Source organism: Terrapene carolina, unplaced genomic scaffold, assembly GCF_002925995.2.
Source record: "Terrapene carolina triunguis isolate 2854851 unplaced genomic scaffold, T_m_triunguis-2.0 Scaffold68, whole genome shotgun sequence".
Lineage (NCBI taxonomy): Eukaryota > Metazoa > Chordata > Testudines > Emydidae > Terrapene > Terrapene triunguis.
This window is the reverse complement of record NW_020664419.1, coordinates 66,763,471-66,786,064: the sequence shown is the minus strand read 5'-3', so window position 1 is coordinate 66,786,064 and position 22,594 is coordinate 66,763,471. Positions and strand designations below refer to the sequence as shown.

Here is a 22,594-nt window from a genome sequence, read left to right as displayed (position 1 = left end):
ATGTTAGCTTTTATTTTTCCCATGATTTTGTCACTGATCTGATATTATGGACAGATTTTTAAGAGTTCACACTGCCCCCCCCCCACCCCACCCCTCGGCTAGGGTCAGATTTTGAAAAGACCTCAACACATTTGCTGCTAAGCTCTTTTGAAAATCTAGTCCTTGTTTAGCTGCCTAAGTGAGAGCTGAACTCTTAGGAAAATCTGTCCCCAATTGTGGGTTTTGAGCACTTGAAAATTTAGGCCTACAGGCCTAATAATATTTCCACTGAAGTCAATTGGAATATATCATAGGAGAAGGATCGTACCCTTCATTTAATATGCTCACTCAAGAATACAGTATGGAAGGTTTGAGAATTACATACAGAGGAGGAAATGGATTTCCTGAACTGTGAAACACACACAGTGGATTTAGTCCTGTAAAAATGCTGATTGCCCTCAACACTCATTTATTTCAATGGGTATTGAGAATGCTCATCATTTCAAAGGGTTGGGCCATTATAGTAAGCTGCATACGTTGGGCACTTACTTTTAAACAAGTAATGCATGTGATTTGCAAACTTTTTCTAATTTAGCTCTGCACATATTTTGTCACCATTTTTCACCCAGTTAATCCAGCATTGAGGGTTGTGTGTGTGTATGCTTTTTTTTTTTTTTAAAGATAAAGCTTCTTTATTTGACTTGTGCTATGGAATTCCCTAGTAAGTAGAAACAGTAGAATTCCTTAAAGAGTAATTGGTATTTAAAATTCCCTACTGGTTTTGATTTATCCGCTTAAAGGAAAAGAATCAATTAAATTTATTTTGACCTTCCATAATAAAGAGAAAATCTAAAGCTGTAGCAGCAAAGAGTTCACTATGTTTGTTAGGTCAGGTGAACAAGCAACTTAGAACTCATTAACTTTATCTTGTAGTTAGACATACCTGATAATGGGTGAATCTACAAATTAATACATAATAATAATAATAATGTACTGAGCACATGTAAGTATGGGAACCAAATGAACTTTTGTAACAGAAGGAGCTCTTCAGAAATCATTGTGTCATGATCTCACTCTGCAATTATTTGAATGCGTTATATTTTAAGTAAATCACGGAAGCTACCAGATTGGCAGCAGTGAGTAAGTCTTTTTTTCATTACAGGACAAACCCTGATCTTGTTTAAAGTAGAAGCAAGGGACACAGAAGCCCCTTCATCTCACATGTGGGTGCTCTACACCAGGCTGACATACTTTTTTCATTCCACTAGTATCTCAGGATGGTGCTAAACAGCAGCTCCTAAAGCTAGACATTTTTAATCAGTAGATCCAGATAATTTACATCCAAGTGTTTTAAAGGAGCTGGCTGAGGAGCTCATTGGACCATTAATGTTGACTTTCAATACATCTTAGAATACTGGGGAAGTTCTAGGAGACTGGAAGAAAATTAATGATGTGCAAATATTTTAAAAGGGTAAATGGGATGACCTGTGTAATTATAGGCCTGTCAGTCTGACATTGATCCCTGTCAAGATAATGGAGCAGCTTATATGGGACCTGATTAATAAAGAATTAAATGAGGATAATATAATTAATACCAATCACCATGAGCTTATGGAAACAAGATCCTGTTAAACTAACTTGATTTTTTATGAGATTACAAGTTTGATAAAGGTAATAGTGTTGATGTAATATACTAAGATTCTGTAAAGCATTTGACTTGGTACCGCATGACATTTTGATTAAAAAAAATAGAAAGATATCAAATTAACATGGCACACATAAAATGGATTAAAATCTGGCTAACTGATAGGTCTCAAAATGTAATTGTAAACAGGATATCATCATTGAATGATATATTTCTAGTTGGGTCTTGCAGGGATCAATTCCTGGCCTTATCTATTTTGATTATTGATCTGAAATAAAACAAACTCATCATTGATAAAGTTTGCAGATGATACAAAAACTGGGAGAATGGTAAATAATGAAGATGACAGGTCACTGATACAGAGCAACCTAGATTGCTTAGTAAAATGGGCTCATGCAAACAATATGTGTTTTAATATCGCTAAATGTAAATGTATAATCTAGGAACAAAGAACATAAGCCATACTTACAGGATGGGCGACTCTATCCTGGGAAGCAGAGACTGTGACAAACCTTGGGGTTGTGATGGATAATCAGCTGAATATGACCTCCCAGTGCAACGATGTGGCCAAAAGGGCTAATGTGAACCTGGGATGCATAAAAATGGGAATCTCAAGTAGGAGCAGAGAAGCTATTTTACCTCTGCATTTGGCATTGGTATGACCACTGCTGGAATACTGTGTCCAGTTCTGGTATCCACACTTCAAGAAGGATGTTGATAAATTGGAGAAGGTTGAGAGAAGAGCCAAGAGAATGATTAAAGAATTAGAAAACATGCCTTATAGTGATAGACTCAAGGATTTCAATCTATTTAGCTTAACAAAAAGAAGGTTAAGAGGTGGTTAAGGTTAAGTCTGTAAGTACCTACATGGGAAACAAATATTTAATAATGGGCTCTTCAATCTAGCAGATAAAGATTTAACATGATCCAATGGCTGAAAGTTAAAGCTAGATAAATTCAGAATGGAAATAAGGCATAAATTTTTAATGGTGACAATAATTAACTTACCCAGGATCCATGGTGGATTCTCCAACACTGAATTTTTAAATAAAGAGTGGATGTTTTTCTTAAAGATATTCTGTAGAAACTATTTTTGGGGAAGTTCTATTGCCTGTGTTATATAGGACATCAGATTAGATGATCACAATGGTCCCTTTTGGCCTTTGAATCTATGAATCTATGAAGAAGAAAGTATAGGATCTCTCAGGGGCAGGGGCTGTCATTTACTATATATGTATGAACAGCACCTAGCACAATGGGATCCTGAGCTGGTTGAGGACCCTAGGTGCTATCACAATATAAATATTAAATAATACTAGGAGACAGTAAGGAAAATTACACCGTGCACCATAACACTGAAAATAGAGCCTGGCAAACTAACTTGATATCTTTTCTTCATGCTGAAAATGGTATGTTTAATTTAGTGTGTGTGTGTGTAACTAAAAGTTTCAGGGCAGAAGAAACAGTGAGCATGGATTGAGTAAAATATAAAATTTACAAATGAAACATAATAGGAGTTTCTATTTTTAATTGTTTAACATTTTGGAATTAAAAATGGTACTTTAATATGTTTAATTTTTATTTGCAAATGACTATTACATTTGTCCTAGACTCTAGAGTTTGGTAAACCTGGACAGGTTTAAAATAGAGAGAATCTTTTAGAGAACATTTTCTTACCAGTTTAAGGCAGTTTTTGTCCTCTGAAAATTCACCCAACCCTAATGAAATCCCATTATAATATGCATCTTTCCTTGGATATAATCTAAGGATAGTTATTCAGTCCTAAAATCTTGCTATATTATCTTTCATATCCTATATAAAATATTTAAACACAAAGTAATGTAACTACCACAAAGTTCATAGATTTTTTGTGGGTCATAACATACTCTACCCTGGTACAAGTGGTTTACCATGACAGCAAAGCTAGATTAGACACCAAACACTAATCTCCTCATAAATTTAATCTTCATGATCCATGTTTAGTAATACCCAGATATGAACAAGTTTACATAAAAAAAATCAAATAGTCTTTGCAAGGAATGTAAAGGTTAGACACTATGCAATGAGACACTGAACCAAATTTGATTTCACTTTGTGTCAAAAATAAATGCATTGTCAGTGACTCAGTGCTGGCTATGTATTCTGTAACTAATCTTAGATCACCATAAATAAGAAGCTGACAACAGCTATAAAACTGTTTCCATTCCCTACCATGAATCTTCGATTCCTAGTAGCCACTCATCAGAAAACAATTCATGTGAACACACAGTTAAGAAGATATTGTCCTACTAATAACCAGTTTGTTGTAAATATGACTAAGTGCTAAAATTTAAACCAAATGTTAAACAACACGAGTCTGAGCTACCGTTCTTTTAGAGCAATAATCCATATTTTGTAGTTTTAGGGCCTAGTCCTGCAGCCCTTACTCAGGCAAATCTCTCATTAATAATGCACACGGTATTCCAAAATAAATCAAATTTGTGTTTAAAAAAGCAATGTCTCCCGGTAAAATTATAGCTAGTGTAGGCCCTGATAGAGTAAAGCAGTTAAGCATACGCTTATATCTCTCAGAATTCAACACAGCATTTAAGATCATGCCTCACTTTAAGCGTGTGTTTAAGTCTTATTGACTGCATGAGGACTTGAGCACATGCATAAAATTAAGAATGTGCTTAAGTGCTTTGCTGAATCAGGGCATGAAGGGGTTGGTGATCACTTCACCCTTGGTCCATCAGAGTCCAGATTAGAAGACTTTCAAGAAAATAATACAAGATGCTATTTCCCGAGATTTTTCCAGGTGGAAGTTTTTTGAGGGTCTGAGTAGGGTTGAATGGCAAAGGATGGAGGGAGAGAAGTTTAAGTTTACTGTGATGGACTGGAAGTTCCTTTTATTCTCAATTTGATCTACTGAGTTTTTGAATGCATTAATGTTCTGCACCTAAAATGTTGGACAGGTACGGTTGTAAATATAACTAATAAAATAAACTTTTTTCCCCCAAGAATAAAAATTTGAAAAATGCACTAAAATGGGGGTTGCAAAGCTAAATGAGTTTTCAGTCATGCCCTGTCATTCCAATGAAATAAATACCTAACCCACACATAACATTACATGGTGCCACATTGAAATCTATAAATTAATTGATTTTTTCCAATAATACAAAAGATGCAGAGAAAACATTATGCCCAAATAAATGAGAAAAATATCTCAAATTATATCAGTCAAAAAATAAAATAATGGACTATATTCCAATATCCTATCATACATAGGGTTACCAGATAGCAACTGTGAAAAAATGGGACAGGAGGCGGGGGGTAATAGGCGCCCATATAAGAAAAAGTCCCCCAAAATGGGACTGTCCCTTTAAAAATGGGACATCTGGTCACCCTAATCATATATCCTTTTAAAATAAATTCCCACTGTTTTGATGGGGGAGCGCCTCTTAAAGGTTATCATCCAATTGACGTCAATGGGAATATTTCTACTGACTTCAGCGGGAGTTGGATTGAAACTGTAAATTCTCTAAATCTATATTTTCCAAGTGAATTAGGTAACCTTATTCACTGTAGATCAGTTAGCTAACAGCTCTTTATTCTGTTTAGCAATAATTTCTATAGCAATCCCAATGTATCCAATATTTTAATTGTTCATAAAGATCTGTTAAATAGTTTGAACATACAATTTTCAGTTTTTGGGTGGTTTATGGACTGTTCACTTCAAATATTCACTATTCATCATTCACCACTAAGTCATGTGGAAGTGTTGTCTATTATTTGATTGGATAACTAAAATATTTACATGAAAACTAGTAACAATTACTCAGAAGTAAATAACAAATAGCAGATACTCTTCCTCAGATACAAATATGTTTGTTTTCATGTGAATACAGTAGTCCTATGCAGTACAGAGATGCCCCCATACATTCATGAGAACAAAATAAAAGGCATGAGAATGTTCACAAATAACATATGAAAAGGTACACAAGCATGGTTGAACTGAACAGCCAAATCAGAATCTGAATGAATCTTCATTAATGCTGTTTAGTCCGTATTCTTCCAGCTATAATTCCAATTATCTGCCCTTTCAACATTCAAGTGTCATTAAAGGCATCACATTTTACGAATTCTCCCTAGATAATTTTATCGCAAAGAAACAAAAAGTAACCCAAGATTTTATATTTCTTAGATGGAAAATTAAGTAAAAATAGGCATAGCTCCCAGGTCCATACAATATAGATCACAGAATAAAGAGGAATTTGTTAAACTTCTGGCAAATCAGACTTTAATATATCTCTCCACCGATTTTTGTATTTGCTTTGTGTCTACCTAAGAATTAGAAAGTCATAGAATCATAGAATATCAGGGTTGGAAGGGACCTCAGGAGGTCATCTAGTCCAACCCCCTGCTCAAAGCAGGACCAATTCCCAACTAAATCATCCCAGCCAGGGCTTTGTCAAGCCTGACCTTAAAAACCTCTAAGGAAGGACATTCCACCACCTCCCTAGGTAACCCATTCCAGTGCTTCACCACCCTCCTAGTGAAAAAGTTTTTCCTAATATCCAACCTAAACCTCCCCAACTGCAACTTGAGACCATTACTCCTTGTTCTGTCATCAGGTACCATTGAGAACAGTCTAGATCCATCCTCTTTGGAACCCCCTTTCAGGTAGTTGAAAGCAGCTATCAAATCTCCCCTCATTCTTCTCTTCTGCAGACTAAACAATCCCAGTTCCCTCAGCCTCTCCTCATAAGTCATGTGCTCCAGCCCCCTAATCATTTTTGTTGCCCTCCGCTGGACTCTTTCCAATTTTTCCACATCCTTCTTGTAGTGTGGGGCCCAAAACTGGACACAGTACTCCAGATGAGGCCTCACCAAGTCACTTACTAGAAGCTTTTTTGAACTATCAGAGCTGGACAAACTACACTTCACTTCTTTAATATTCAGGCAGAACTTATTCCGATTCAAACTGGGTACCAACCCTGTATCCCTCACATGCATGTGAATAGCCCCATTGACCTCAACTTTATGAAAAATGTTACACTATAATAGACTTTCAAATATACCCCCACTAGTACTGTAAGCAAGAATTTCTGATATGACATTAACATCATACTTATCTGACTCATCATTATTTATGAAAGACAATTAGATAGTTGGTTCCAATTACCAGAGAGAAACTAATAAGTAATATTATGTGTTTTAATGAGTTCTTATTATTTTAGAGATGAGAGAGAAAAACATATTCCAACTGGGAATGAGCTTATATGTTTCTGGATGTATCCAGGCCTTTCAAGGCTGGAGATGCAAATTAAAGCTCCCGTTCATGCAAGAAGTGCCACTGAAAAAGTAGCCCCATTATTAAATATATACTAATAAAAAGAAAGTGTGAAGATAACCTCTTTATTAAAAAGGCACAGGAATTAATTTCCCTAAACTGTCTATATGGTTGCCGTCTTTTCCCCTGTTAAAAAGTTCATTTCAGCGGTAGCTTAAGATGACAAACATTGGAGGAAGTTAAATGATTTTATTGATTAACAACCTCTGAATGGTAGCACTTCTAATGAGTGAATTCGCAGTATTGGCTATTTAACATTAAAACAAAGGATGTCACTGGCAGAAATACCACTATCTCATACAAAACCTTCCCAGTAATAATATTCAGTAGGTGAGGCTACCAACAAAAAGATGAAAACATACCCAATCTAGCTATGAGCCAATGCATACTAGGACTGGGTGATACAGTATGAATAAAATAAGAACTCAAACTTAACATGGCAAGAACATAACTCTTCATTTGTACTTCCAAGTCCCACTGACTTTCTCCACTGGCTATTCCATGATAAACTCTGTCCCTTGGGATTACAATAAAGGACATTTCAACACAGGGGTTGGAGAGCAGGCCCCATTTCTCATTATCTGATATTAGATTTAAACTGTGATTATACTTGACTAGGGAAAGGATTGGGATGCTGTAGTAAATGTAAGAATATCATCACTGATCTAAATATTCAATTGTCATTTAAATTAAAGTAAAATTTTAAATCCAAAAATTGTTACCTTTTTCTGGAAATGTGCTGGCATTGCATATCTTTTCTTTTCCTTCACCAGCAGATGTTGCAGCTTTTATTTTAAATTGGTAAGAAATATTTGATAGCAGATCTCTGAAAGTATGCACCTTATCATAGGCAGAAATGTTTGTAGAATTCCTTTCAAATATTATGATGTAATGTGTAATCACTCCATTTGACTTAGAAGGTGGATCCCAGTGCACTAGAATCGACTGCCAACTTGTTGCAGTACACTGAACATTCTGGACAACATCTGGAGCTTAAAAGATACATATGCACCAAAGGTTAACAGTTCCAAACAATCAAAAGAGTAATTACATTATAGTATAATCAGAGATGTAGGCATAATGTTTATAATAAGGGTCATGCATTCCAATGCCAGATAAATTAATACTGTAATGAGAACACTGGGCTAGAAGTGTTTTAAATGAAGAGATGTCCTTGATTATATTTTATAGAAGCTTTATTCCACTAATTATTAACATTACTGAAGCAGTGCTTGAAATGAAAAGAGTGATAGTACATTATATTTCCTAAAACTAACGATATGCTCCAACTTCCATTTTCCCTTCTCTCTCCCATCTATACCCACATTTCCCCCATTTTTTCTAATCAGCAGCACAGTGGAACATATACAGTAATGTGAAACTGATACACTACAAAAGAAAATTTTACTTACCCTTTAGCTTTCCTTCTCTCATTTACTGTACCCTATGGCTGGTAATCCCTACAGTAGTGTTGTGTCCTGCCCAGGAGTTTTGGAGGAGTCTTCAAAGCTGTCACTTCAAAGCAGTTACTTTATTGGTCCCACCCATTTGCTTTCCCCACAAGATGAATTCTTGTAAAGCTTCCTGGGCAGGTCATCAAATTTCATAGGTAAAACCAGTATTATATATTTAACATGAAAACAAACAACTGGCTCCGAGGTATGGAACAGCTGATTAAATTTTCTGAGGGAAAGTCAGATTGTGGGATGTACTAACTAAGAGAAAAGAATCAACAGGAAAAGGCATTGTTTTTTTCTCTCTCTAGTGAAGCGATGTCCAGTAATCCATACAGTAGGGAATTGACTAGCATCAATGTCCCAGAAATAGAGGGAAACATACTAATTACTACAGGTACAGAGGAAAATGGATCTCTTTAAAAATACATATATTTCTCTCCAGAGTTTGAAGAGTACTCCTTTCAAAAGTAGCATCTACAGAAGAAAGGAGATCACTTTGTATTTTTAATAAAGGCATAAGGCTGAATCCTTTACCCAGTTAGTGCTGAATGCACCTGGGTGAGGGAGATGCAAAAGAGATGTTTGTGGCTCCTCAATTCTGGGGCTAGTTTTATGTCATCTCACACCCCAGGGTAGTTTATAGTAGCATCCAGGCAAGGATAAGGGGAATGCACTGACCGGTCCCTGTGTTTCAAAGACTTAGTGGGACTCTATACACAAGGTAGCACTTATGGACTGCAGTATCTTTTTATGTTGCTTGTCTGCAATCCTGATATCGAACACCTCCATGACACAGGAACATGCTGGAAGAAGCAGGAACTTGATGTGGCAAAGTCCATAAAAGCCAAACTGCAGCATGGAGCAGATGGGGAAAACTGAGACACGAGGACTGGTCTCATAGGAGCAGATGTGTGGCTGTGAGGGATCTGCTCAGAGGAGAGTCACAGAAAAATTAAACTAGATGGCAAGAGCTGATAAAAGGTCAGACTACTCAATTGAGAACATTGAACTGGGGGAGATTTAAAAAAAAATTTTTTTGCTGGAGCATGGGAGAGCTGCAGTGGGGCAGAGGTGCTCCAAAAAGAGTGGGAATAAAATGTAGGTTATTCCAGAATGTGTGTGCCTTATTCCAAATTAGTTTAAATGGAATAGGCTCATTTGGAATATGGCGCTCTTATTTCAGAATACGAGTGCCTACACATAGAGTCATTCAGGAAAAGTTAGTCCACTTTAAATTCACACCCTAACTTATTCTACAATAACTTTCAATTGTAGACCAGCCCTTAGATTCAGTGGCCAAAAATGGCTGAAAAGGGGAGGGGCCCAATGAGCCCAGCAGAAAACATAAAGAAAGAATTTTAAAATTACTTGGTCCCACTCTAAGGGCAATGTGTCATCCAGTGGAGGCAGCCTTCTGAAAGGAGGGATGTGGGAGAGGCTATGAGGTCACTGACCAAAAGAGACAGCTTTGATGACTGCCTCTGTAGCTGCTGGACAGGACAAAATCCTACTGTAAGGATGGTTGGACATGCAGCTGCTAAAAATATAGACTGTAACAGATGCTAAACTGTATGATACTGTACAGTCACTAGTTGGCACTGTGTGTAAGATACCTTATTTAAACCAACCTCAGCCATATCTGGCAGAGCATTAAATGATCTTATAGTGAACATATCTGGTGTGTTTAAGCAAGCTCTCTAGCCAGTCCATATTTGATACAGAAATACATGACATGGAGTCAGGAATAAACTAAGAACAGAAACAGAAGGAAAACAGCAACAAAAGTTGTAAACAGAAGGAACAAAGCAACAAAGGTTGCAGACAGAAGGAACAAAGCAACAAAGATTGCAGGATTTCATACATATGCAACTCTTCACTGCTCCAGAGAACTTCAGCTTTGACAAATCTTCACAATGGTCAAACTAGAAACAGTATTTTGCAAGATTTCAAACTGCAAACAAACTCCACAAAGAAACTGGAGATATACAGGTATCTTCTTTAATTTATGCTGTGGTGAAGCAAGCAGAACATATCCTTACATCCTTTGAATTTACTGAATACAGTCACAAATATGACTTTGAAAGGGTTCTGGCTATGTTCGATGCATACTTTGTCTCTCAGAGAAATAGGTTTTATGACAGAGCATGTTTTCATCTCAAGAATTCAAGAAACAGAGGAAAATATCAAATGCTTTATAAGCTCTGCATGCATTGGCTGAAAACCGTGATTTGGGGAATGCAAAACATAAAGATATCAGCGACAGGCTGGTTACTGGGTTAACAGACAAAACCCTTTCACAGCAGATATAATTTAAAAGAGATTTAACTCTAGCCACAGCTATACAGAAAGCAAAGCAGTCTGAGCTGGTGAGACCAAAATCAAGAGCAACTTGACAAACTTGAAAAACAAGAAGCTGTTAAAAAATGCCACACAAGTGCTAAAAGTCATTACCATAAGATCCCTAAAGCAAGGAGAAACAACTCCCAGGTTAAAAGGGACAAATTCCAGCCTACATGCACACGATGTAGAAACAGTCATGTCCCAAGAGATGATGCATGTCCAGCCAGAGGCACATGGTGTAATAAATGCATGAAATATGGACATTGTGCAGCTGTTTGCTGTACCAAAGCAGTTAGGGAGTTGATTCATATTACAAAGAATCAAGAGCCATTTCTGGGATCTATCACTTATGATGACTGAATATTCATAACAAGACTACTGACTTTAAAAGTAACTCAGGAGCTGATGTCACAGTCATCTCATAAGGGACTTACAATCACCTTCAACTCCTCCGAGAGCTGAAGTCACCTGACACAGCTCTGACTATCCACAGAGGTATTCTGTATTGCATGGGCCAGTTCACTACAAAAACAACTTACAAAGACAAAATCTTTGCATTCAGAATGTATTTGATCAAAGGATCACAGACCAACTGCCTTCTCAGCCACAACGTGGCAGCCATGATGAGCCTAATGAGGGAGGTGGAAGAACTCAATGGAATATTTGGTGATTGGACTGTTGAAATGAGATGCAGTATAAAAAAAACCTTGAGACAATGCTCAACCATATAGTGTACATATATCTTAAAGGATTCCTCTCCCATTACTCCATAAAGGGAAAACTGAGTTACAGAGAATGGAGAAGACTGGCGTAATCGAGAAAAGGTCTAAGCCAACAGCAAGTGTGTCTGAATAGTACCAGTTATAAAGAAAAATGGAAAAATACAATCTGTGTGGATCTTAAAAGACTTAATGGAGCAGTTGTAAGAAAAAAATATATCCTCTCAACACTGGATGACTTCCCTCTCCAAAGTGAAAAGCGCTACAGTATTATCTGAGTTTGATGTCTCGAGCAGATTCTGGCAAACTCCTTTAGCCAAAGAAAGTGCTAAACTAACAATTATCACACTCTTTGAGAGATTCTGCTTTCAAAGATTACCTTCTGGGATTACCAATGCACCTGAAATTTTCCAAAGAAAAAGGCAGAACTGTTAACAAATACAAATGGAGTTGTAGTCTTAGTGCATGATATTTTTATATATGGGTCTTCCATGGAAGAATACAATAAAACCCTCAACAAAGTCCTCATCAGTCAGTCTGAAGCTAAACAAGGAAAAATGCATTTTCTGCCTACACCAAATCGAGCTCTTGGGGCAGACAATAAACAAAGATGGAATCAGTCCTAGCCCCAAGAAAGTAAAAGCAATTAATTGAATGCACCAACAAATGTTCCAGAACTAAGACATATACTAGGGATGGTAAATTACCTTGGTTGGGTATCCATAAGTCCTTTTTACAGTGACAAAACCACTGAATGAACTGAAGTCTAGCATAACTTGGCTATGGGGGCCATATCAAGAAATTGCCTATAAAAAGGTAATAGAAATTATCTCAACAGCTCCAGGTCTCAAGTACTATGATATGCACAAATCCATAATGGTCAGTGAGGATGCAATTAACTATGGCCCTACATGGTACATTGTTTCAACAACATGGAATTTAGTGGAAGCCAGCTTCGTTTTTCTCTCACACTAACAGAAGCAGAAAACGATATGCACAGATTGAAAAGGAGTGCCTGGCAAGCATATGGGCATGTTAGAACTTTTACAGGTATCTTTGTGGATTGGATTTGTTTATACTGATAACAGACCATAAACTACATGTAACCCTCATCAGTGGGAAAGACTTGGATCAAGCACCACTGAGATAACAATGTCTATTGCTTAGGTTAATGTGATTTAATCCAAATGCTAAATATGCACCTGGAAAAAGTCTTTTAGTAGCAGACAGTTCGAAGATGATGTAAAGGTGTGGAAAATGATACAAACCAGTGGCAGAAGAGAGACTACAACAGCTACAAAAAGCAACTTTGACAGACACGCAGCTTCAGGATGTTCTAAGTTACACGGAGGTGACTGGCCCACATATTTAAAGGACACTAAGGAAGTGAAAAGAGGTTACTTTGCAGTGCATGGACAATTATGCGAGTCAAATGGACTCATGATTAAAGTCAATTCCAAACTAAATGAGAGCAGAAATACTAAACCTCACCCACAAAGGACATCAAGGATTAACAAAATGCTGTGAACAGGTGAAACAGTCAGTGTGGTGGCCAGGCATCAGCAAGGACATAAAGAATACTGTATCTGCATGTGAATACTGCAGAACTAACAGGCCAACACAACACAAAGGACCTTTAATAACACCACCTCTACCAGACAGATCTTGGAAGAGACTAGCTGAAAAGTTATGTGAATTCAGAGGACACCATTACCTCAGCATCATGGACGCCTTTTCCAGGTATACAGAAATAATGTACTTGAAAGACATACCAAGTTGCAGTGTTATCAAGAAACTGAAGTGTACTTTTGGCTCACTTCAGTATTCCAGAACAACTAGTGATGGACAATGGACCACAATTAACTGCAGCAGAATTTAAGTAATTCCAAATGAAATACGATTTTGATCATATTACTAGCAGTCCACAATACCTACAAGCAAATGGAGAAGCTGAGAGAGCCAAGAAAATCCTACAGCAGGAAGATCCATTCCTTGCTCTTCTGAGTTACAGATCAACACCAATAGCGGCTACTGACATAGTCCAGCACAACTCCTGATGGGAAGGCAACTCAGAACTACTGTTCCAGCTCTGGAAAAGAACCTATTTCCAAAGAGGCCAGACATAAAGAGAGTAGCCAGATCAGATAAAAAGGTGAAAAGAGCTTATGAACACTTTTATAACAGACATTTCTCAGGTAGAAAACTGCCAGGTCTAGAATCTGGTGACCATGTTCATGTCAAACTGGACGGAGAAAAAGGATGGACAACTCCAGCTATCATAAAGAAAAAGAATTCAGTGCCCAGATCATAGTGATCGAGCGCGACAGTGGACAGTTCAACAGAAACCGTCGACATCTACAGTTTATTCCTCAGAAAGAACAATCAGCAGAGCAAACTCTACAGATGGCTGGCGCAGAACAAGATGACTCAAGGATTCCAATGACCACAGCCAGTCCTGGCAACTCAGATGATCAAGCTGCTATGCGTTCGGGTCATGTAATTAGAAAACGAGAGACATTTAACAGATTGATATGTACTGAAATTCAAAGATAGCATGATAGTGTAAAATTTGTAAATGGTAGGAATGTAGAACTTAAAGGAGGTGATCTAAGGCAGTGGTGGGTAACCTGCGGCCCATCAGGGTAATCTGATTGTGGGCCGTGAGACATTTTGCTGACGTTAGCCGTTCGCAGGCATGGCCCCCTGCAGCTCCTAGTGGCTGCAGTTCTCTGTTCCTGGCCAATGGGAGCTGTGGGAAGCGGCGGCCAGCGCGTACCTGCGACCCATCGCTTTCCAAAGCTCCCATTGGCCAGGAATGGCGAACCACAGCCACTGGGAACTGCCAGGGCCATGCCTGCAGATGGTCAATGTCAGCAAAATGTCTCACAGCTCGCAATCACATTACCGTAATGGGCTGCAGATTGCCCATCACTGATCTAAGGGAATGCTAAACTGTATTATACGGTTCAGCCACTAGGTGGCAGAGTGTGTAAAACTCCAGCCATGCCTGGCAGAGCATTAAAAGATCTTTTAGTCAACACATCTGGTGTGTATAAGCAAGCTCTGTAGCCAGTCCAGATCTGGTACAGAAGTACATGACAAACATGTTATAAAATGGCATTCAGAAATTCGGCCTTCTAACTAGTCAAGAGCTGTCTAACACCATGGCTCGGATGCCAGCACCAGAGTGAACTTCCAGGGCTGTACAGCCAATGTAGGGGCTTATCCTCCTTTCCGGTGCTAGAATAGAAAAGAAAAAGGAGAAGGAGGCCCCTAAATCCTGCTGCTCCGTGGCTGTTGCAGCCAGTGTAAACTAGGGCAGCCTGAGGGATACCCTGAGTTGGCCCAGCAGCAGCAGCAGCCTTGTACAGAGGCTATAAACTATCTTTGCTCAAATGCTCTGAGTTGAGCTCCGTATAGTTTGCCTGCACCCTGAGATCTGGCCCTATAGCTTTAGAGAATTTTCAGTTTTTCATGTTATCATTTTATCACTTTTAACAACATGATAAACATTTGTTACTAGTAAAAAAATATATTAAATAGCTACTAGTCATTTAAAATAAACACTTCCTAGCAGGCTAAATCCTGCCTGTGCTCTCTTCCCCTCTCTTCTCTGCTTTCTTCTCTGTTTAGAAAGGAAAAAGGCAGTTTTCTAGCTTCTGTAACTTCAAAGGATATGTGTCAAGCACAAGATGCGGCTAGTAAATGGTTAATTAATTAAAACAATTATAGTGCATAGTTCTTCCCAGTTGTCAGAAAGACTGAGATATCACAAAGGAAGATGTTTAATTAGTGACTGCCTTTGTTCCCTAAATAAGTTATCAGAAAATGTTAAACATTTGTATTTGTTAAAAAGTAGCTTCTGATTCATTTGCCATCTCTTTGTCCAGCTGCCTGTGATATTACTGTAACTTAGTTGCTTTCACAGTGATCTAAAATATAACTTTAGTCTCCAAAGTTTGATATTTATCTAATTTTTCTCCTACTATCTGTGTGCTACAGAAAGATTTATAGGAGCCATATATGCCTATCTGTTCAATTGAGGATATTTCTAATTTCAGACTTCTAACATCGAACTTGAAAAGTAAAGACCTCACCTATCAGGTACAATAGGAATGCGAGTGCATGTTGTGACAATGATATAGTTCTGAGTTCCATTACATTTGGAGAGCAAAGGAAGAATGCTGTTCAGTTATAAAAAGAAATCTGCATAGACAATGCTGCAGTTCATGAACAAAGAAAAAAAAAACTGTTTCTAACCTGATTCTTTTGTTGTGAATTGGACAATGTTACTGAACTGATTGCCATTTCCAACTCTTGTAAAAGAAGAGACACTGATAAAATAGGTGCTGAATGGCTCTAATCCAACAAGGTTTGCGTCACTCTGTGAACCTGAAACGTTCTTAGAAGAAAAACACAATTGTTAGCACAAAATCCACATATTGGAACACAGCGGGTCTCATACTCCCAACACTGACGTTAATGAGAGTTTTGGTACTGCAGTCTTGTCTCTGGCATCCTTCACGTCTCCATGTCACACAAAATAGTCCAAGCAGGATCAAATCCTTTATCATGCTACTTCAGATGTGCACAAGCCAGATTTTTTTCTGTATGAACAGGGTACCTCTTTCAAGATTCCTTTCCCCCCACCACCCCCACCAGAAATAACATGACAAAATATCAGAACAAAAAAATGAGAAAGACACAATGGAGAGCTTCTGTAGAAATATAGCAAATAACAACAAGCAATCACATTTATCTGCCCCTCTGTTTGTTTTTGAGGGTTTAGTTCCTATTCATATTAGTGAGTGGGCCAAACCATAGAGTAGATATTATTTGATGGATTGAAAAGACTGCTTTCACATTCCCTTCCTTTCCACTCTTTCTCCCTCACTGTGGCTTGTGAAGAAAGTTTGTCAATGGAAATTATTATAATTACAGTAGTACCACACCAGCAGCCTAACTCCACATATGCATCCTGTGCCAGCCTGGAGAGCTGCTGTCACAAACAAATACCCTCCTCTCCATCTGCACTGCCTCCATTGCTGATAGCACCTCTTCAAATATAGATTCGGTTGAAGGGAAGGATTTCCATATAACAGGTTGATGCCAGCTCGAAGTGTCACTTTGGCTAACTTTTTCATTTTTGCTTGTTTATGGCACGATGCCCTTCCTGTCCCTCCAGCCTTTGTCCGGCAATTGGAGAGAAAGAGATAGGGGTGATTTCTTCTCCCCTACCTGAGACAAGAGACTATTTTGGGTGACGTAGAAACATGCAGGGAGGAAGAGGCAAGAGTATAGGCTATCCCTGGTAACAGCTGTTCCTGCAGCACTCACAGCCATCTCTTCATGGGACTGTAAAAGCAGTAGGGAGGGCTGTTCAGTTCTACTGTGAAAACAAATGCAGATTTTTCAAAATAATGTTTAATTATACAACTTAGCTCTGTAGTGAGGCAGAGTGGCCTCCCACTGAGCCAGAGGGGGGGAGGGACCATGCTGCGAGCCCTGGTGGGCGGAGCCAGGCTGTGCTCGCCCCTCCCACCAGAAGTGAGAGAGAGGAACAGGAAGTATAAAAAGCGGGTCCTGGAGCTCAGCTGGGCTGCAGCCCTTGAAGGAGCCAGATGCCTTTTGCCTGCTCCCGAGCTGCGAGACTGCAGCGGACCCCTGCGGTGCAAAGGAATGGCCAGAGCTGCTGGAGCCACCCGCTGACCAAGCCACGGAGCAGGTGCTGGGACTACCATGGGCCTTCTATCCAGATGAAGCGAAGGACCCCCTGTGGATCCAGGTACAACTTGAGGTGAGCGGAGGAAGTGGCCTTGGGGCAGCCAACCTTAATCTGGCTGCATTGCTGCCAGAGACCCGGTCAGCGTGTTGCGGCTGGATTCCCCGCTGACCCAGTGGCAGACCACTCTGCCACTGTTAGGGCTCTGGGCTGGGATGCAGTGGAGTCGGGTGGGCCTGCGTCCCCCTACCCTTGCCACCTCATCCCTGCGGTGGCAGTCCCTCCTCTTTAGGCGAAGAAGCCTGTGTTCATCGGCCATCTGCCGGAGCTAAGATGTCCAACCCTCTTGCTACTCGGCCCTGAATATGGACCCGAGCCATAGACTCCTTACGGCCCTGTCCTGACTAAGGGCTTGGCCCTGGGTACAGGTGCGAACTACAGACTCCTTGCTACTCCCACCCTGACTGCGGGCCGGGACCCATAACTGTTTGCTCCTTGTCCCTGATTGCAGGGTAGAGACCCCAACTGACTACCGCTCTGCCCGGACAGTTGGCCACAGCCACAGGCTGGCTGTTGCTAATTTCCTAATTGTGAATGACTCCCAGTGACCTAGTGAGGCGGAGTAGCCTCCCACTGACCCAGAGAGGGAGGGACCACTGCTAACCCACTACAAGCTGCAGTCTCCCTCTGCATGAATTGGTCTGCCTGTCCCACTGCTGCTCTCCACACAGTCTGCTCTCTTGCATATACTACTCTTCTTCTGACAACGTGAAGGAAGCTTTGTGTGTGGCAGAAACATCTCAGCAGAGTGCCACTGCTGGTCTCTATCACATTTAACTGTCATGCAGAGTCTGCCTACTGTTGGATTCCGTCTGGCCTGTCCTCAGATGTGTAATGGAGGAGCTTTCACATGTCCTGCATAATGGCAAGCAAAACGGAATTCCCTGTGCACAGATGTAGAAACTGCTCTGTCCCTATTCTATCAGGACCACATGATGTCCCCCGCAACTCCACAGGATCCTGGGCACTCCTTCATGGGTTGTAGTAGCAGACTGTAAATGCCTTGGGGCAGGGACTGTCTTTTCAATTACACATACGTGCAGGGTCTAGAACAATGGAGCCTGGATCCCTGTTTGGGACTGATTACTGCAATACAAAGAAATAACAGATGCATTTCCCTTGCGTGGTGAGTGGCCCCACAACAGACATTATATGGCTGAGGGAGAAGGAGTGTGAACGTCTACACAATCCCTCACTGTGGACTGTATCTAAGAATATGATTTAGTCCACAATATACATGCATTTCCATAACATCTTTAATCAGTGTCTTTTATGAGGAAACATTAGGGAGAAAAGGAAATCACCTCATCTAAGTTATGAGTTCATATAATTTTGATTAATGCAGGACATACCTAGGCATATAAAATGCCTTACATATTTTTGGTTTTGAGACATGAGTCAGATAGCCAGAAAAATAAAATATATTTTTTCATGAGTCAGATAGCCAGAAAAATAAAATATATTTTTTCATGAGTCAGATAGCCAGAAAAATAAAATATATTTTTTCAAATACTTAAAACACCACTAAATATTATAAACATACCTGATAAACTATGGTATGACTCTTGTTTTCATGAATCTTGAAACTATAGTTCTTAATAGCACCATTTGGCTGAGGACTTGGCCTCCATTTTAGCCACACAGAGTAGGCACTATAGTTCAAAATAGCCAAATCCTGAGGAGGTGCTAATGGCACTGTGGGAGAAAATGCTCATTAGTTCAAATGTATGATGTTAATTTTAGGCAAATATGAATACTTCGTAGGAGCAAAAGATCACAAAGATTCATTACGCATTCGTGTCTGAGCTTAACTGAACCAATCTAGTACTGCTACACTTTTAACAAAGAGCTCCCAACAACTCCTGAGTCTTGCCCCATTTGCCTGTTATAAACTCTATTTACCAAAGGTGCATGTTGTTGGAGAAAGTAAGGGTGAGGAACAGGATAATCTATTCATGTTGTCTGTCATTTAAACAAAAGCATATTTTCATAACCAAGGAAGTATGAAAATATTTGGCAAAAAACAGAGTAGATCAGAGGTTCTCAAACTGGGGGTTGGGCAAGATTATTACATGGGGGTCACGAGCTGTCAGCCTCCACCCCAAACTCCGCTTTGCCTCTAGCATTTATAATGGTGTTAAATATATTTAAAAGTGTTTTTAATTTATAAGGGGGGGGGGTCGCACTCAGAGGCTTGCTATGTGAAAAGGTCACCAGTACAAAAGTTTGAGAACCACTGGAGTAGATGCACTTATAGAATCATAGAAATGTAGGACTGGAAGGGACCTCAGTAGGTCAACTAGTCCAGTCCCCTGCACTGAGGCAGACTAAGTATAACTAGACCATTCCTGACAAGTGTTTGTCTAACCTGTTCTTAAAAACATCCAATGGAGATTCCACAACCTCCCTAGGCAATTTGCTCCAGTGCTCTAGAGAGTATGAAAGAGACTTATTAGATCACATACTCCATCCCAAAGGGCCTCTAGACTATTTACTATAGTCTTATCTAGCACTTCAATCAGTCTAGTTTGAAAGGTACACAATCAAAATATTACACATGTATCCTAAAATATTGTACCTACTATTGTTACTAGTAGCATCTAAGATTACTAGAATTAAAATTAGAGCTTTCATATATATACACACATTTTTCCCCTCTCTACTTTGTGCATTTTTATATATATATTGAGTAGGATGACAGTGTGCAATGTAATCTGAAATAGAACAAGGAGTGAAAAAAAAACCCTGTAAGTGTCTGTAAGTATTTTTAAGGAATATTTTCCTTTTGGAGGTGAGGGTGGGGTGGGTTGTTTGTTTTTCCCCCAAAATAATTGACACTTGACAAATTATGATGCATTCCAAAGGCAAAAAGAAATTGATCTTCAAGTATTCTTATGAGCCCAAGGCTAAAAGTAATCTCTAGGAAAGATAATTTAGCACTATAATGGGTGAATTCTGCCAAAGGCAGGGAAATCTCTCATGCTTCCTTTCAATTTGGTGGCAGAATTTTTAAAAGGGGCTCCTGTGAGCCATTGAATGCCACTATTCTTGGGCACCTCAAATTTATTTTCTTGTGCAATTTGAGAAATGAACTACTATGGGCCCATAGTAGTGAGAGTTAAATAGCCTTTGGTCAGAGTGTGTCCTCCCCTACAGTAAAACCTACAGGCAGAGTGTGGAAAGAGGACGAAATCCCAGAATTCCCTCTAAACTCGTCTGCCAGATGTTGCAGGTTTGTCTCCCTGCCTTCTACAGAAGCAGTGTCTGGCCCCATGCCCCAAGGATTTTAGGGGATCAACCAAGATAGGATCAGCCATGTGGAAGCCCTACATCTCTGCACCAGCTCTGGGGTCCTCTATTTCATACATTTATTTCCAAACAGCATGATATGATTTTATATATCACTCACCTGACTCATCCGTGTAAAAGTTAAGCGTAGCATAGGGACCAAGTCCTCTGATAGTTCTTGCAGCAGCAAAAATACTATACAGTGTAAATGGTAAAAGATCTTCTAGGATGATAGAATTATTGGAGGTAGACCAAGAATCATTCCTTTCTGGTCCATATAACTTTAAATCATAACTCATTATGATACCATTTGGTTGGAGAGGAGGCTCCCAGGACAACATAACTGAGGTAGATGAAAGATTCTTATACGTTCTGATTACAGGTGAAGATTCAGGGACTATAACAAGAAATGAGAAAACAAACAGAAAAAAACCTAAGTTATCCCACAAAAAGGTGAATTATGGTGGAAAATATCTTTAAATATCAATTAACTTTGTTCTCTTATCAATGCTAACTTCTACTTCATGGTCTCAATGAAGCACTACAATAAATCTGCATGACAACAGTTATTGTGGGTTGCTTTATTAGTTAATTTGACAAAAAAGAATTAACAAGTATATCAGTAACATTATTTCATAAGAAAACAACCTAATGATCAAGAATTTTTAGAAGGCTATTTGCTGTTAATAAAATTCTTTAGGAATTAAAAAAAATCCTAAACCTACCATCTTCTTCAGTTTTGATGTGTAGTTTCACAGTGTGCATTTTAGAAGATCCCTTCACTGTTGCTGGAATGATTTTCAGAATATAATCGGTGTACTTCTCCAGCTTATCCAAAAACACGCTTGTATTGTAAGTAATGAGAGACAATATCTCACTGTCTGTTTGTGTATCCCATAAACTTAGTGAAACAAGGAAGAAGACTATACCATTTGGCTGGGATGGTGGAAGCCAGCTTACATTTATAGCAGTTGAAGAAACATTTTGATATGTCAGACTTTCAACAGGGCCATCTGGAACTATGGATTAATAAGCAAAAATAAATATATCTGTTAGTTTCATAACTAAATAATAACATAATATTTCATAACTAATAACAAAAATAAACACTCAAAGTGTTGCTATTAGATCAACTTAATCTCTAACATTATGTATTCAATGTTTTATTACATTATTTTCGTGTCTATAAATAAAACAAGCTTTTCTTTGATCGTCTATGTTTTGATATAAAAAACAAAGCATCTTGAATGTATATATACATAACTATTTGTAGTTAATGTTAATTATTAAGGGGAGAAAATCTTTGTGATAGTTTAAGACAGATTTTCTCACTCTTTGTGCTCAGAGAAGAAAAACTGCTTTTGATGCTACACTACAAAGAGAAGAGACTCAACAGATCAAAATGTCCTTTAGGAAGGGTTAAAGATTAGTTGCTTGATAATTAAGCTTACTCTCAAATTGTCATGAAAACTAGATGGGCCAAAGAGAGGCTGAACTGTAGGGTTTTGTATTGATAATGGTTATCCTGATAGTTAAGGTGGAGAAAATAATGGTGACAGGTTCAAAATGGAACTTGGAGTTAAGAGTCTGCTCAATCTATTGACACAAAGAGGTCTCCTTCAGATACTAATGCTAAGGTTCATGAGAATGATCTATCCCCATTCTATGCATAGGAAATATCATCAAACCCATGCAAAGATAAATGCTACAGTATGGTAAACAGTTTTTTAAAATGGCATTCACTGTAGTACTTCTTTTTAACCTTTTCATACCAAAGAATGCAATAATTTTTAAAAGTTCTAGAACTATTTCATAATGAAAAGCTTGGATGTACTTTTGAAAATTTAAAATAGAGATGTTTACATACTATCTTGATCTGTATATACGTGTATTATCTCACTGGTCTTGTTTCCATTTCCAAAGGCAGTGTCTGCAGTTAACCACACAGTATAGTAGCTGCATTTTGCCAAATTGTCTAATACTGCAGACAGAGATTTATTGTCAACACCACTGTCAATGTCTTGGCTGGTGAAATTCTAAGGAAAAGAAAGG

The 22,594-nt window shown here is 38.8% G+C and overlaps 1 protein-coding gene across 1 annotated transcript in view; it reads right to left on the bottom strand.

The window, feature by feature from the left end:
* Nucleotides 1-22,594, bottom strand: part of PTPRQ (protein tyrosine phosphatase receptor type Q) — a 160,971-nt gene that overhangs the window by 67,635 nt on the left and 70,742 nt on the right. Inside the window, exons 20-25 of the mRNA XM_026648947.2 lie at nucleotides 22,410-22,578; nucleotides 21,268-21,561; nucleotides 20,664-20,939; nucleotides 18,798-18,949; nucleotides 15,733-15,874; nucleotides 7,679-7,948 (exon numbers count right to left, since the gene is read on the bottom strand). Coding sequence (XP_026504732.1) covers nucleotides 7,679-7,948; nucleotides 15,733-15,874; nucleotides 18,798-18,949; nucleotides 20,664-20,939; nucleotides 21,268-21,561; nucleotides 22,410-22,578 — 1,303 coding nt within the window. The remainder of the gene's footprint in view (nucleotides 1-7,678; nucleotides 7,949-15,732; nucleotides 15,875-18,797; nucleotides 18,950-20,663; nucleotides 20,940-21,267; nucleotides 21,562-22,409; nucleotides 22,579-22,594) is intronic.